The 14,079-nt window shown below is 50.7% G+C and overlaps 1 protein-coding gene across 3 annotated transcripts in view; it reads left to right on the plus strand.

Moving 5' to 3' along the window:
- Positions 1-14,079, plus strand: part of MYH9 (myosin heavy chain 9) — an 89,054-nt gene that overhangs the window by 26,698 nt on the left and 48,277 nt on the right. For all 3 annotated transcript variants that reach the window (XM_039877785.1, XM_039877783.1, XM_039877784.1), the window contains 2 exons: positions 2,674-3,025; positions 7,635-7,791. In XM_039877785.1, coding sequence (XP_039733719.1) covers positions 2,693-3,025; positions 7,635-7,791 — 490 coding nt within the window. In that variant the 5' untranslated portion in view covers positions 2,674-2,692. The remainder of the gene's footprint in view (positions 1-2,673; positions 3,026-7,634; positions 7,792-14,079) is intronic.

A 14,079-nucleotide genomic window follows, 5' to 3' on the forward strand; every position in this document is an offset into this window, starting at 1 on the left:
TTACCTGGATTTCTGAGTGCCCAGGGCCTGCAGCCCGAAGGGAGCCCAGGTGCTGCCGTGATGCCAGGCCATGATATTGTTGGTCCCACCAGGATTGGTGTTGCTGGGATTGAATGCAGTTTGATGAGAGCCAGAGTCATTTGGTCATCACAGATGGGCTGCTTGCTGTTGACAGGGCCAGAGGCCAGAGGAGTGAGAATATTGAGTTTTAATGTGCTCTGCTTTTGGATAGGCCACATGGTCCACTCCAGGAAGGCTCATTGTCAGCCTCCCTGCCGGCCTGACAGGGCTCAGTAAGTATTTATCGAATGCTGTGGAATGCCTTCTCTTGCACTCCTACGTCCCAATCAACTTGTCGACAATTTCGGGCCGAGCTCTATAACCAGCCTGACTTCTTTTTCGAGACCCCAGGCACAAGTATGCTGGGAAGAGCCCGGGCCTGGGGGCCAGGTGCATCTGGGTTAAGATCCTGTACCAGGACTGGGCTGGCAGACTCTGGGCAAATGACTTGCTGTCTCTGAGCCTGTTTCCTCATTTATAAATTGGGGATAATGAAAGCTCTTTTCCCAGAGTGATTGATGAGTAAGTAAGGTTGTGAATAAAACAAGGCTGATGTTTGATAGGTAGGCACTTCGTGACCGTCCCTTTCCCTCCTTCCCTAGGAGAGATCTGGTAAAGGGCACATGATGTCCTCTGGTGCCTTCACTGGGCTAGGTCAGTGGAACACTTAACCAGCAGCAGACTTGGGATTCTGGGGGACAGGGTTCAAGTGAATCCTTTTTTGCATGTCGATGGGAGATTATCTTATCGAAGTTTGCAAAAAGATCGAGAACCAGCACCTTGTGAAACCCGAGGCCCCGTGCCCTGCGATCATCACGAGTTCCCAAGCAGGGCAGTGACGTGAGGAGGAGCCTGGTGCTGAGACTTTGGGGAGGACGACTGGCGTTTACTCTGGCAGAGAGAAGCCTTTGATTTGTTTGAATGGACTGGCCCATGGAAGCAGGGACAGCTGGACTACACTGGCGGTGCCCCGGTGCTGCCGCCTGCTTAGACCCCAGACCCCCACAAGAGACAAGGGCTGGCCAGGTGGTTTACAGCTGTCCTGTTCATGCCTTGTTTGCTGCCGCCTAACTCTGGGCCCTACCTTCTCTTGGGGTGTGGTCCTTGCAGGTGGTTGGTACCCCTGATCCCCTGAGAGGGGCTGCCAGGGTTTGCTTATGCTGGGAATGTAAACCCAGCCACCAGCTGAGGGAGCTGGGGAGGCTGCCAGGCTCTGCTCCTGCAGTGGAGAGCAAGCAGGTTTCCTGGAAAACAGACTCTTCTGGAGTGCGTCCACGGGAGCCCCTTCGCCTTGATCTGGAAACCATTTAATGAGCCCAGATAAGAAGGTCTGGGCAGCCCAGACTTTTCCTTTTGTTCTCTCCCTCACAAGCCTACAGCCTCCTTGGCATTCAAGTCCTTTTTGGAGTCTGGAAGCGTGAAAACCCATGTGACTCTGGGTTTGGATCTGGGGTCCTCCTGGCTTCTGGGCCTGGGGCGGGGGCCTTGGTCTCACAAGGGAAAAGCTTGCTTGTGTTGTGAGCTAGATGGTGAGCTTCTGGGCTGTTCCGCCGGTGGCTAAGGGCTGGCTTTGTCTTAGACCGGGGTTTCTTAGTCCTTCTTTCGAATTCACTCAAAGCTCTGTCCCGTGAACTGAACTGAGCCTGAGCTTTCGAGCAGAGTAACTTCTGTGGTTATACCGTGGAAAGGCAATAGCACCAAGAGTCTGGAGTTCTTCCTGGGCGACTCTGGACAGACTTTTATTTCCTCATTTGTAAAATGGGACAACAACACGCATCTTACCCACATTACAGGGTTGTTATGACAAAGATTTTTCAAGATAGCAAAATGTGTGTGAAAGCATTTCACGAACAATAAAACCACACAGGTGTAAGGGATTATTTCGTCTTTATTTTGCAAATGAGCTTTTTCAAAAGCAAACACACATGTGCTTAAGTTCTGGCCCATAAATTATGAGCTTTGCCTTTTCACATTAGTGCCCCAGAAAGGAAGCATTTTTATTCTCCATGAGGTTTCCTGGAGCCTGACTTCTTTTCTTCTCACCTTATTTCTTTGTATTATCAAGATGGAATTCAAAATCTATTGGCAGCGTATTGGTGTTTTATTTTCTTCTCTTGGTTGATTCTGTGAAATAAGAAAAAGTTTTTTAAAATGGAAACTTCCATGTGTAGTTGTAGTCACTTGCCCTTTTTTTTTTTTTGGCTCATTGGAAACCCGTTTTTGTTGGAAGTTCTCTTAAATTGAGAAAGTTAGAATTCCTAACTTTCTCACGTTAGGCATAGCATAGTGACTATAATTGAATCTGTTTGAGACTCACACTTATCATTTGGCATAATATTCGTTTATAGATTTGTTTGTGTATTGGTCCTAGGATACACCTTACCATTAATTTCTTACAGCATCCTCTAATACCAACTTGTTTTCTCAGTGATATACAGCTTTCTCCCAAAGAAGAAGCAAGAATATTCTGGCGAATTGTACAGCCTGGTTATATAAAGTTATACTGACTATATAATTCTGTGCAGTTTGCAAAGATAAGAGGTGATTGTTAGTGATTCTTGTGTGGCTGGCATAGTTAATTACATCTAATGTTTGTCGTTCTTTCTCCCTTAGGTCCTGGCTGTAAGTCACCATGGCGCAGCAAGCTGCTGATAAGTATCTCTATGTGGATAAAAACTTCATCAATAACCCGTTGGCCCAGGCCGACTGGGCTGCCAAGAAGCTGGTATGGGTGCCTTCCGACAAGAGTGGCTTTGAGCCCGCCAGCCTCAAGGAAGAGGTGGGTGAGGAGGCCATCGTGGAGCTGGTGGAGAACGGGAAGAAGGTGAAGGTGAACAAGGACGACATCCAGAAGATGAACCCACCCAAGTTCTCCAAGGTGGAGGACATGGCGGAGCTCACGTGCCTCAACGAAGCCTCGGTGCTGCACAACCTCAAGGAGCGTTACTACTCAGGGCTCATCTACGTGAGTGGGCCTGGGGCTCAGGGGCGGGAGGCTCCAGGACTGTCTTATCCACCTCACATCCTGGGCTCTGGCTCTGGGTTAGAAGGGGCCTTCAAGGAATGCTGGGGTGACGTCCTTGAACTTGAGCATTTGCGCATCCTAGTGGACTGCTCCCATAGCATTGCTTTGATCTCTTTTCTACATAACCAAAAATAATGGGAAGCCTGTTTTAGACCAGGTGTAGAAAGACATGGCGTGTGACGTGTGCTTACCCACCGACCTTGGTCCTCAATCTTGGTGGAGATAGGAAGGCCAGTATCATCAGTTCCTTCTCGGGGAGAGGGATGCCGTGTCCTGGTTTCCCATCTTGTTCCTCCTGCACTGCCCAGTCCCCTCCTCCCTGCCACCTCGTACCTGTTGGTGTGACTTACTTCCCCAGGTAGTGTGCTCTGAGCAGAGGTGAGCCAACAAGAGGAAGCTTGAATCACTAGTCCATCCAACACTTTAGGCTGGTTCCATGCCAGGCTTAGAGTGTAGAAAGCAGCATTACAAAGGCCCAGAGCATGCGGGAGATAAGGAGCGGCCTTTTCTCGTCCCTTTAGCCAGCAGGGCTGCGTCTGCAGGACAGCTCATCACTATTGTAGGAAATGTCAAGAGGAGCATGTACCCATCCCTTTGCTGATAGGCTCTGAGCTTGTTCAGCCCCCGGTCACAGAGTTCTTTCTAACGTCTGTTCAGTGTAAGGATATTTCTTTCTGGATTTGTCCTTAGTGAGGAAGAAATATCTGGTTCTTATTATTCCTAAAATAGCTCTTTATTTAACTATACTGTTATAATCACCTTGGCCTTCTTGGTCTTGGAGCTGAATAAAACAGTTATCAACATTTTTTTGTTTTTTTTTTTTGAACTGGAGGAAGAAAACATCTCAAGGTCATTATAGCCCTTTTATTTTATTGGTAGGAAGACCAAGTCTCAGCCTGAGGGGTTTGCTCATGATCACATGTGTCATAAAGGGAGACACTGAGCTGATTCTGTTACAGGGATGGTGAGCAGCTCCTAGTGAGCCCACCATTTTGTATTTGGTGCAGTTTTAGGGTGATTCAGTACACATTTCACTGGGGGACTTCCCTTACCCACTGGACTGGTACCTCTGAGTGCCCTGCAATGTGCCAAAGCCCTGTGGAGCCATTGGTCGTTTCGGATTGCCTAGAAGTCCTGACTGGGCCTGACGGTGGGCCAGGATTGCATTACCTTGCTCATTGCTAATCAGCCTATGATAATGAGGTCCTCATTTCCTGCTGTTGATGACCACCCTTTGGGGGTGAGCTTGATTAGTCGAGGACCTACCAGTAAGGGGATACACAGAACTGTTTTCTTGGAAAAGGCCCTCTCTATACCCCAGCTTAGCTCAGCCTTCTAATACGGCAGGTGGGAAAAACTGAGGCCCAGGGAGGATCAGGGACTTGCGCAGAGTCACACAGCAGGTGTAGGCAGGGCTGAGACAGGACTCTCCGCCCAGTTATCTCTCTGTTTCTTGGTGAGAATATCGCCTGGACCAAATTAAAACCCCTGCCCCTAGGGGCATTAACCACTGAAATTCAGAATTAGTGATCCGCAAGTGTCAGCTGTCTCCTGCTCGGTCTTTTACTGGTATCGGTGTTCACCTTGGTCCTGTTTAAGATTTGCTGAGCATGAAACAAATTGGATGGCCTATAATTGCCCACATCAGCTGTCTGCAAACAGTCTTTTCCTGTCACAAAGGGGAATGTTAGTTGTTAAGGTGCATTCAGTGTCCCGTTGCTTCATCTCTCCTCCGAAAGTGTGGGTTTACTCAGTGGGCGGGCACGGTGGGCAGGACCTGAGCTTTTTCTCTAGCACTCTGGCTGGAGGCACGGACTCCCATTTCCTGTGCTGTCACCTCCCATGTACAGTTCCTCCTGCCTCAGACCGCCCTCTTTCTAAGTGTCGTCACCAGAAAGGAAGTTGGTCGTCTCTACAGCTGCCCTAATGGAGACTCCAGCAGGTGTAGAGCTGTGGGGAGATCAAAGTCACTTGGGGGGCTGCCTGGGCATGGGGTACCCCCCCCATTCACAGTCCATCTCTGCATGTGACGTTCCAAATTGCGACACCGGGAGCCTTTGTGCAGCATGTTTGCCTGGCGTTGTGGGCGGTGTGGCTAATTCTGCACCACAGCTGCTCTGTCTGTTTCTTCGGGGGGTGAGGCTCTCGGATAGGGGGTGGCCGGCACAAAGAGCCTCTGTGGCCCGTGAATGGAGCAGCTTCCTGACGTGGCCGTGTGGGAGCAAAGCCATTCGCTCAGTGTCTGATGCCTCCACGAGCATCCAGTGAGAGCGGCTGGCAGTCGATCTCCTTCCTCCCACCTGAGCTGCTGTGCTCACTCTCCGGGGCTCAGTTTGTCAAATCCATTGATTGGATAGGATTAGCCCGGAGAACTTTGAAACTCCATAGAACTCTCCACAGGACCATCTGCCCACCCAGCTGTCAGACTTGTCCTAGTAACCCCCAGCCCCTGTTGCAGTCAGCACCAGCTGTTCCGAACATCTGGCTCTGTGGCACGCCCTAAACGTGTGGCCGTGTGTCCTCTGCTTTCATCAGGCTGGATTTCCTGGAGTGTGGGTTTTCTCAAACCCCAGGAACAAAGCTCGATTGTTTCTGAGCTCCTGGGATGACCTCGCTGCTCCCCGGCCTTCTCTCTCGTCTCCACCCAGCAGTCAGGGAGGGAAAACTGGAGTCTCAGCTGTACCCCCGTCCTCCCCATATCCGAACCGCGGGGTGCCAACACCATGTGCAGACCTCTGCTGCAGAGCTTTCCTGGTCCCTTGTGAAAGCAGTCGTCGGAGGGAAAACAAATGACCGATTATCTCAGGAAGAAAGGGAATTGAGGGCCCTGCGTCCCCTCGTCCAAACAGAAGAGGCGGCCAGATCCACTTGTTACACATCCAAGCTCAGCTCTCTTTTGCATGCAGACCAGTGTATGGGTGGTGGGTCCCCCCAGAGTTCTGCTTTCAGTGTGACATCTGCTTGGCACATCCACGTGCCAGAGCCCCTAGCCAGTGCTGGGTAGACTTTGTCCTTGTGATTGGTTCCTGGGTGGACCCTGTCTGTGGGTTCAGCCACAAAATCCATTCTTGGTTCTGGCGGGAACGGAGAGGGCAGAGTTGGAAGGGGGGCCGGCTTGGCACACAGCGCAGCCCCTCAGGTGTTGGCTGCTGTCGGATCGAGGGGCAAAACCGTGGACACTGAGGGTGGAGGCCACTTAGAACGAGGACAACAAAAGGATGTGAGGCACTCAGAGAACTGGCCTTCATGACCAAGGAGGTCTGCACGGTGGGGTGTGAGACTGGGTTGGGTCTGCTCCCAGATCTGCCGTTAACTGCCTAGGTCCATAGGTGTGTGTGAATCATGGCGCACGGGCCTCGCTTCACCTGCCTTCTTATAGGCCTCTGGTGCTTTTTCCTGGGGAGAGGGTGCTCGAGTTTCTCCAGATTTCTCAGAGAGCTGCAATCCCCCAACTGAACAGCTGTCATCTGAGTGGTCTCGGTAGTCTCTTCCAGCTATTAGGAGTCCATCATTTTTCTTTTGGTGGAAAAGGGGGATCTTGGAAGAAAAAATAGCAGAAACACTTTAGAGAAAGAATGAGTAGCCACAGGTTAATGTTGATTTGTCTAGACTGACCTGTCTCGACGGTTGCCACTGGAAACTGCTCTCCTGACCTACTCGGAGCCTATGCTGGGTCCTGTGCCAAGCACTTTACCTACCTAATTCTCATTGCCAGTCAGTGGCGGGGTATAGACATCTGCCTGCCCCCTTTTACAGAATGAGACATGGAGGGAGAGAGGTTAAGAAATCTGCCCTGCTGAGACTTGAACTCAGGACGCCTGACTCCAGAGTCTGATTTTCACCTTGGCAAGTCAGACTTGCAGTCCTGAGTGTATTTTTGGCTGCCTCGTATTAAGGGTATTGACTAATTAGATTCCCCTTAAGAGAAGACCTGAGTCTTGGAGAAGGCTCTCAGGAGACATGAAAGTGGTCTTTAAGGTTTTGAGATATTTTCGTGTGAATGTTTCTAGAAGATTCAGGGAGGGAGTTTGGTTATCTGTCTGTGATCTGCTGGCTCACAGAAGATCCAGTTGGTTGAGGAGCACAGTGAGTTCTTCCCAGCACTGGAAAACTTTAGGCTGGACCATCTCTGAGAGTCCTTCGGGGTAGAACAATTGTCTCCACACAGTTTGCTGGCTGCAGCTGACTTCATTTCTCTTTGTGCATCTCACATCTGCTATTGTCCCTGGATCCAAGTTTCGTAACTAGCCTTCTGCTGTCCGTGAAGCTTGCCACGGATCTTGCCCGATGCCCGCACTCATCAACTTGCAAAGCCGGCAGCCGTCATTCCGTCAAGGGAGGACCCTCACTGAAAGAGTGAGATGGTGCCAGTGCCCCGACACTTGTAGCAGGTCTGCTGGAGCAGGGCCCAGAGGACGAGGGACTTCAGGGAGCACTTTCACACCAGGCCGACTTAGCCTCAGAGGCAGCAAATCCTTAGCCAGAAAGTTTGTATGCCATTGGGAAGCAGACCTTCTAACCCATTCCTATTTGCCGCTGTTTTCTTTAGACCTATTCAGGCCTGTTCTGTGTGGTTATCAATCCTTATAAGAACCTGCCCATCTACTCCGAAGAGATCGTGGACATGTACAAGGGCAAGAAGAGGCATGAGATGCCCCCTCACATCTACGCCATCACAGACACTGCCTACAGGAGTATGATGCAAGGTGAGTGCCGCGGCCTTCCCAGTGGCTGGGAAGCCTCGTCGACACCTTCAAAGGTGCTCACTCACTCGTCATAGTGATCTAGTGGCTGGATCGATGGCTGATGCACTGGTGATGGGACAGTGCGTTGGGGAAGTCTGTAAGCCATTGCGTGAGAGTTAAGGCCAGTGGCTATCAAAGGACATGTTTATAGAACCTTTAATTATTTTTGCAATTTCTCATTCTCGTCAAGATCTCCTGCACCAGTCCTCTCACTTCTGGGCCCCTTTCCTTCTTGTTTTTCATCTTGTTCTTGCTTCCTCACAGTCTGGAAACATACTTGAGTTTCCCATTAAAAAAGAAAAAAAAACATACGAAATCTCTCTTGAGTTCTGCGCCCACTCTAGCTTGTCTCCGCTCTCTCTGCCCCATCACAGTGGAGCCTTTTAGAGGAAGTATCTGTGCATGTCTGGCCCCACCACTTCTCCAGACTGTCCCACAAAGGTCACCTTCACTTCCGTGTTGCGACGTCCGTTGTACTCATTAGTTCTCATTTTACTTCTTTCTCCCTGGCATGGGACAACCTTGACCGCTCCCTTTCGAAAAGCCCTTCCTTCCTGTGACCTCTCTCTGGTTCCCCTGATGGCTGCCCTCCCCATCTACATGGTTCTTTCCTGTTGCTCCCCTTCCCCCACACATTGGGGCTCTTCGAAGTCTCATCCACTCACTCCAAATAGCCCTCTGGACGATGGCCCTTTCTATGCGAGTGGCTTTATCATCACTTTCTTGCTGAGGCCTGGTGCTGTCACTTGATCATTCCTTTTTCCCAGCTGCCATTTCTCCATCCACCCATTCATCCAGACCTAGAACCTGGCTCATCTTCTGCTCATCTGTCTCTTCTTCATCCCTTTTCCCAAGCCATTCAGAATTTTCTAAAGATTTTGATCTCTTTCCATATTTCTGATTCTCTTATCCTTGTGGCCCTGGCCTTAGTTGAGGCTTCCACAATTTTTTGTCTGTGTGATTGCTATGGCCTCTTAACCTTCAGTCTTAATAGAGCCCTCCCTCTGTATTTCCACCAGAGGTCATCGTTCTAGAGTGCAAATCTGATCAAACCCCTATTCAAAATCTTAAAAGACTTCTCAGTCCCTCAAAGATAACATTCAAACCCTCTAGTAACACATAGTGCCCTTTGTAATTGGCCTCCTGCCTACGGTTCCAACTTCCCTGCTACGTGGAACTCCTTACATTTTTCTAACTGGCTTTTCTGCTTCAAACCGCTGTGCCTTCTCCATCTGCCTGCGATGCAAGTCCCTATTCTTTTGTTAATGACACAACTGAAGTGTTACTGCCCTTCAGAGATGGTATCTGGGCTAGCTTTGCATCGGAGCCCTGGTAATACTTTATTTGAATGTTTGTTTTTCTCTCCAAGACATGGGAGGGGCTCGCTTTGCCTTTATGTTCTCAGAGCATAGCCAGGCATTTGGTGCCGTTTCCTGTAATTTGGAGTCTAGCCCAGCTTTGTGAGCTATAGTTTCACATCTTCTGTTGATAGTGGTTTTTCATGTCTTATTACGTGTACATCTGTTTTCTTTAAATTTTTTAATTAGCCTATGAAGTGACGGTAATGAATCTTGTCATATTAACTTTGTCTCTGGTTTAGTGGTTTAAAATGGCAACACGTGCATTTGTCTTGTACCATACACACAGTGCCACGGAGAAGGTGTTTCATCTCCAAGCTCGATATATTATGTAGGATGTACAAGTTTGGCCTAGCCTTTGGCTTATGTTCACGTCCATCAAAATTCCTCGAGGAAGCCGGCCCCCCATAGGATATCTGTTTCCAAGTGCTAAGTAAAGCAGTGGAAGAACATTCTATGAGATTACTGAGTCCTGTCTCTAGAGGTTACGAGTCAGTTTTCTTCTGGCTCTTTTAATTGTCAAGTGCAAGAAATGCATCCTGGCGTCTTGAGCTCTGCCCTACTGAGCAGGGCGTGCTCTCACACTTGGGTGCCGGACTCGAGCGGTGTTCTGGAGAGCGGGCTGTCTTCACTCTGAGGCAAGCAAGCCATCAGGACGAGAATGACGTAATGCTGCGGAGCGTGGCGCCGGGAGTTGGCGTTCCTGGAACTGGACTTCCCACCTTTCCTCTGACGACTGTGGGACTCTTTCCCAAAGAGATTCGTCCATGTTTTATTTGTTCAACAACAACAAACAATTGAGGGGCAAAAGTCCGCTCCACAGGTTGTACATAATTGAAAAAAATAGAAGGGACATTCAGAGGGCTGGAACATTTCTTTGTGCAGACCAGGAAGTCTTGGCCCTAACGGAATGGCCTTGATTTAGGAACTGAGGAGCTGCCCCAAATTATGAGGGAAGTGGATGGGTGTTTTCATCTTTTAGAGACCAAGATTAGGAAATTTAATTGTGGGCACAAAGAGCTGAGGTTCCAGTGCTTCCTTTTAATGGCATGCGGGTGCTGGGTCCCTGTACTTTCTAATCTTCAGTCTGAGAGGTTTTCGTGCACATTCAGCTGAACGTTGGACCTGCTGCAGCTCTTTAGCTCCCTTGTTGACCGACTGAGGTCATTTCGAAGTTCCCTCTTGTCGTACATAGTCGACCTGCAAAGCAATTGGCAGCAGGTCTCTTGTTCGTGGGGCAGGGAAGAAGTTAATTAACAGAGGTCGCCCTTATTATGACGGGACAGTTCACTGGTAAGGAAAGTTCCCGAGAGGAGCCTTTGGTGCTTGCTCTAAGTCAGGGGTTGGCAGGGAGCCTCGGGGTCACAGCTGTTCGGATGAGCCCCGCTCTTGGAGAGCAAGCAGGTCTTAGCGCACATTCTCCCCTCCCTCGCCCCCCGGCTTTGAAGGGGACAGGTTTGTCTTCTCACATCTTAAAAGGCACAGTTGGACACTTGCTTTTCTGCTTTTTCTTTAAGATGTAGAAAAAGGTTTCCCTGAGCTGACTGTGGCTTATGACATACCAGCATTTATTCTGACAATTAGGGTAGTTGGTGGCTTTGTTTGAGGACTTTGGTGGGATGAATTCTTTGACCCTGCCTAGGGACCTCCCTCCGTCTTCTCTTAAATGCTCTGGTTTGCCTGTAAGCCCTGATTTATGCCTGTTGTCTTGGAGTTAGTATTAATTGTACCCTCTTTCAATTTCAGAACCATCCCAGTTTGGGGAATAAATTATATGGCTACTCTGTCTAAGTCAGGGTTTCTCAGACTTGGCACTATTGACATTCAGTGTCAGATAATTCTCTTTGGGGCACGGTGCTTGTCCTGTGTAGTGTAGGATGTTTAGCAGCATCCTGGGCTCTGCCCACTAGATGCCAGTACTCGCCTCCCTCTCCAGTTGTGACAGCCAAAAATGCCCCCAGACATTACTACCAAATTCTGGGGGCACAATCACAATCATCCCCACTTGAGAACCACTGGACTAAGCATTGCAGATTGGTTTTACTCTGAATGTCAACTCCCACCAATCATTAGGGGCTTGCCTAGCCTTGTGTTGGCAAGGATCTGAGACTCACTGCCAAGGAATGCTGGGATGAATTAGTGCTGTCTGCCACGGGCATGGGCTTGAGCATGGCGGCATATGGTGGTGCCCTGGATTAGGCCATGGAGATAAAAGTTAGAAAGTGCTAGAATACCAAGAGGTTTAGTACCTTAACCTGGCACTGGAGGCCCTGGCAGTCCAGGTAGAGAGATGAGACATGTTTGTACATGGAGATCTGTGGCTGTAGCTATATAACAAGACAAGTTACCCTACAGCTGGTGCCAAGACAACTGTAGCAGGTGTTTTGGGAGTTTAGAGGAAGGTGTGGCCTCTGAGGCCTGGCACAGTCTGGAAGGCAGTGGTGGTTGGGTCCTGTGGAAAGGCTGGCAGGTACGTGTCAGTAAGTGGTTACAGCCCAGGTGTGCCTGGCCCCGCTTTGTGTGCTGTTTTAATCCTCAACCTTGGGCTTAATTAAAGTTGTGATGACATAGTTGGTTCATCCTCCCAAACTTGGCTTTCCCATTTGGTCGACTTGTCATCATGGCCGTTAATGGGTCTGCCTGTCTTGAGGCTTGAACTGACCCTCTGAAGGCTTTGAACTGTCCGAGGCCAGGAGGATGAGAGAGAATGAACTCTGAGCCCCTTGCCTGGCAAACGTCAGCCCTGGCGAGGATAGGGCAGGTATGTGGGGTGCCCTGTGGAATTCGAGGGGGCAGCACCTGGTCTGTAAAAGGTGTGAATGGGTTAGGAAGTGGTGCTCCAGCTTCCTTTGAGGCCAGGCCTTCTGGGTCTCCCTCTGTGGATAAGAGTGTGTATGTTCTTTAGGAGAATTAGCCAGGTAAAGAATTTGACTTGAGCCTAGCTATCTCTCTAGAGTAGGGGGAAAAAAAACTCTCTTCTATGTTAATTAGTTAGAATGCCAGGTTTGGCTCACTTTCTGTGGCTCTCTGGTATTTTAAGAGCTCCCAGCATTTGGGGGAGTGGCAGCAGGGTCTAAACTAATCCAAGAGCTATTTAACCCTTTGCTCTGTGCCAGTCCCCGCTCTGCTTCTCAGCGGAAGCTGCACCAGAAGTGGTTGGTCACCAAGCAGTTGCTCAAAGTGCCTGGCGAGTGTCCACATCCCTCAGTGGTTGCCTAACCTTTTTGGGTAAACATCAGAGGGTAGAATTTTAGTACTATCTGCACACTAGTCCGACCCTTCTAATTCACAGGAGAAAGAACAGGCCCAGAAATGTTTACTGATTTGTCCGAAGTCCCGAAGAGACTTCCAGAAACCAGGGTCTCCTGATTCCCGCCGCGGCACCCATCCCCCCGGTGTTATTGCCCCTCGTTTCTCTGGCTGGTGTCCAGAGGAATTCTCTGGCCTTCTGGTTGGGAGGAGGAGAAGCCCTCCTTCCCCTCTCTGCATTCTTCCTGTCCTGGTGGTGGTTGCTCCCGTGGCGCCGTCCACTTTCCAAGGCCTTCCTGAGGAGAAGCGCCGTGTTGGTGAGGGACTGGGGAGTGCTTCGAGGGTACAGTAAAGCATGACTTCGAACAGACTCACCAGGCCAGGCGGCTGAGGAAGCCACAGATGGCGGTGACTCCACTTAAGCAGGAATGTGCTGGCCAGGAGGCTCGGGCCCTGCCAGCGAGCCTGGCCAGTCGTCGGCTCACAAAGGCCCGCTGTCTGCAGGGAGGTCCGAGCCGGGCCGTTCGCCCGTGTGTGCGTTGGGGGCGGCACCGGCTCACCCCGAGGGCTGTGCTCTGCCCGCACATGGTCCCCGTGGTAGCTGAGCGCCTGCTGTTTGCTAGTTGTGGCCCTGCCTGGAGGAGATCAGGGCCCATCTTGAGAGGCAGGTCAATAAAATTCAGAAGGAGAGTGAGAGTCCAGCACATAGTGGGCGCCCCACGTGGCCTTGCGGGTGCTGGCATAGTGAGGGGCTTTGACAATGACGTGGTCTTCCATGATGAGTGGCTGAAAACGGTCGGCCAGCCCTTCGCTTCAGGGAGAAACGTGCCTTGAGAAGAGAGCGCGAGGCTCGGACCAGATCTGAGTGGCGGTCTGGCTCTCACTTCACGGTGTGACACTAGGGTCCAGCAAGTCCGCTTACTCTGACCGAGCTTTGTTTTCTCATCTACCTGCTGGGCTTAGTAAAACACACATAGCAGGGTCATTGTGAGAGTTGAACAAGGCACCTGGCCTGCGGCAAGTGGCCCTTAGAAGGTCGTAAGAGGAGTCTGGCAATGCAGTTTCTGTACTGAACTGTCCCTGCCTGCAAATCGCTGTCCCTTCAGTCCACACTCTCACTGTTTAAGGAAGGTGATAACCAGATGCTTCCTCCAGGCGGGCTTCCTACTGCCTTCAGAGCGTCCTCTGAGAGCTCAGGCTCGGGGTAGCAGCACGCACGGGAAGTGACTCGCCAGAGCTGCCTGCCCTGCAGCGACCACAGATCACACAGGCGTGCACTGGCAGACACGGTCTCCAACTCGTCTGGTCTAGTCCACAGAGCCCGAGCAGGCAGCATGAGGCCTTGGGGGCGACGTGGCCTTGGTGGGGGCGCTTCAGGAGAAAACATCGTCCATGCTCTGGAGATGATTCTGCAGCGTCACTGAACAGCACCCTCTGTGGATGTACTGGGGGCGAAGCAGAAGGGCGCTGTGACAAGCAGCCCCGGGCCCACCACCCAAACACGAGAGCCTGGATCAGAAGGCACTTTCCTCGGGCCCACCCCAGGAGGCTGCTTTGTCACGACCCCCTGAAGGACAGCCCAGCCCCTGGATTGAGGCCGCTTAATTATATTGTGGTCATGCCTGTCAGTCTCATTTCTATA

This window comes from Pteropus medius, unplaced genomic scaffold, assembly GCF_902729225.1.
Source record: "Pteropus medius unplaced genomic scaffold, Ma_sr-lr_union100, whole genome shotgun sequence".
Lineage (NCBI taxonomy): Eukaryota > Metazoa > Chordata > Mammalia > Chiroptera > Pteropodidae > Pteropus > Pteropus medius.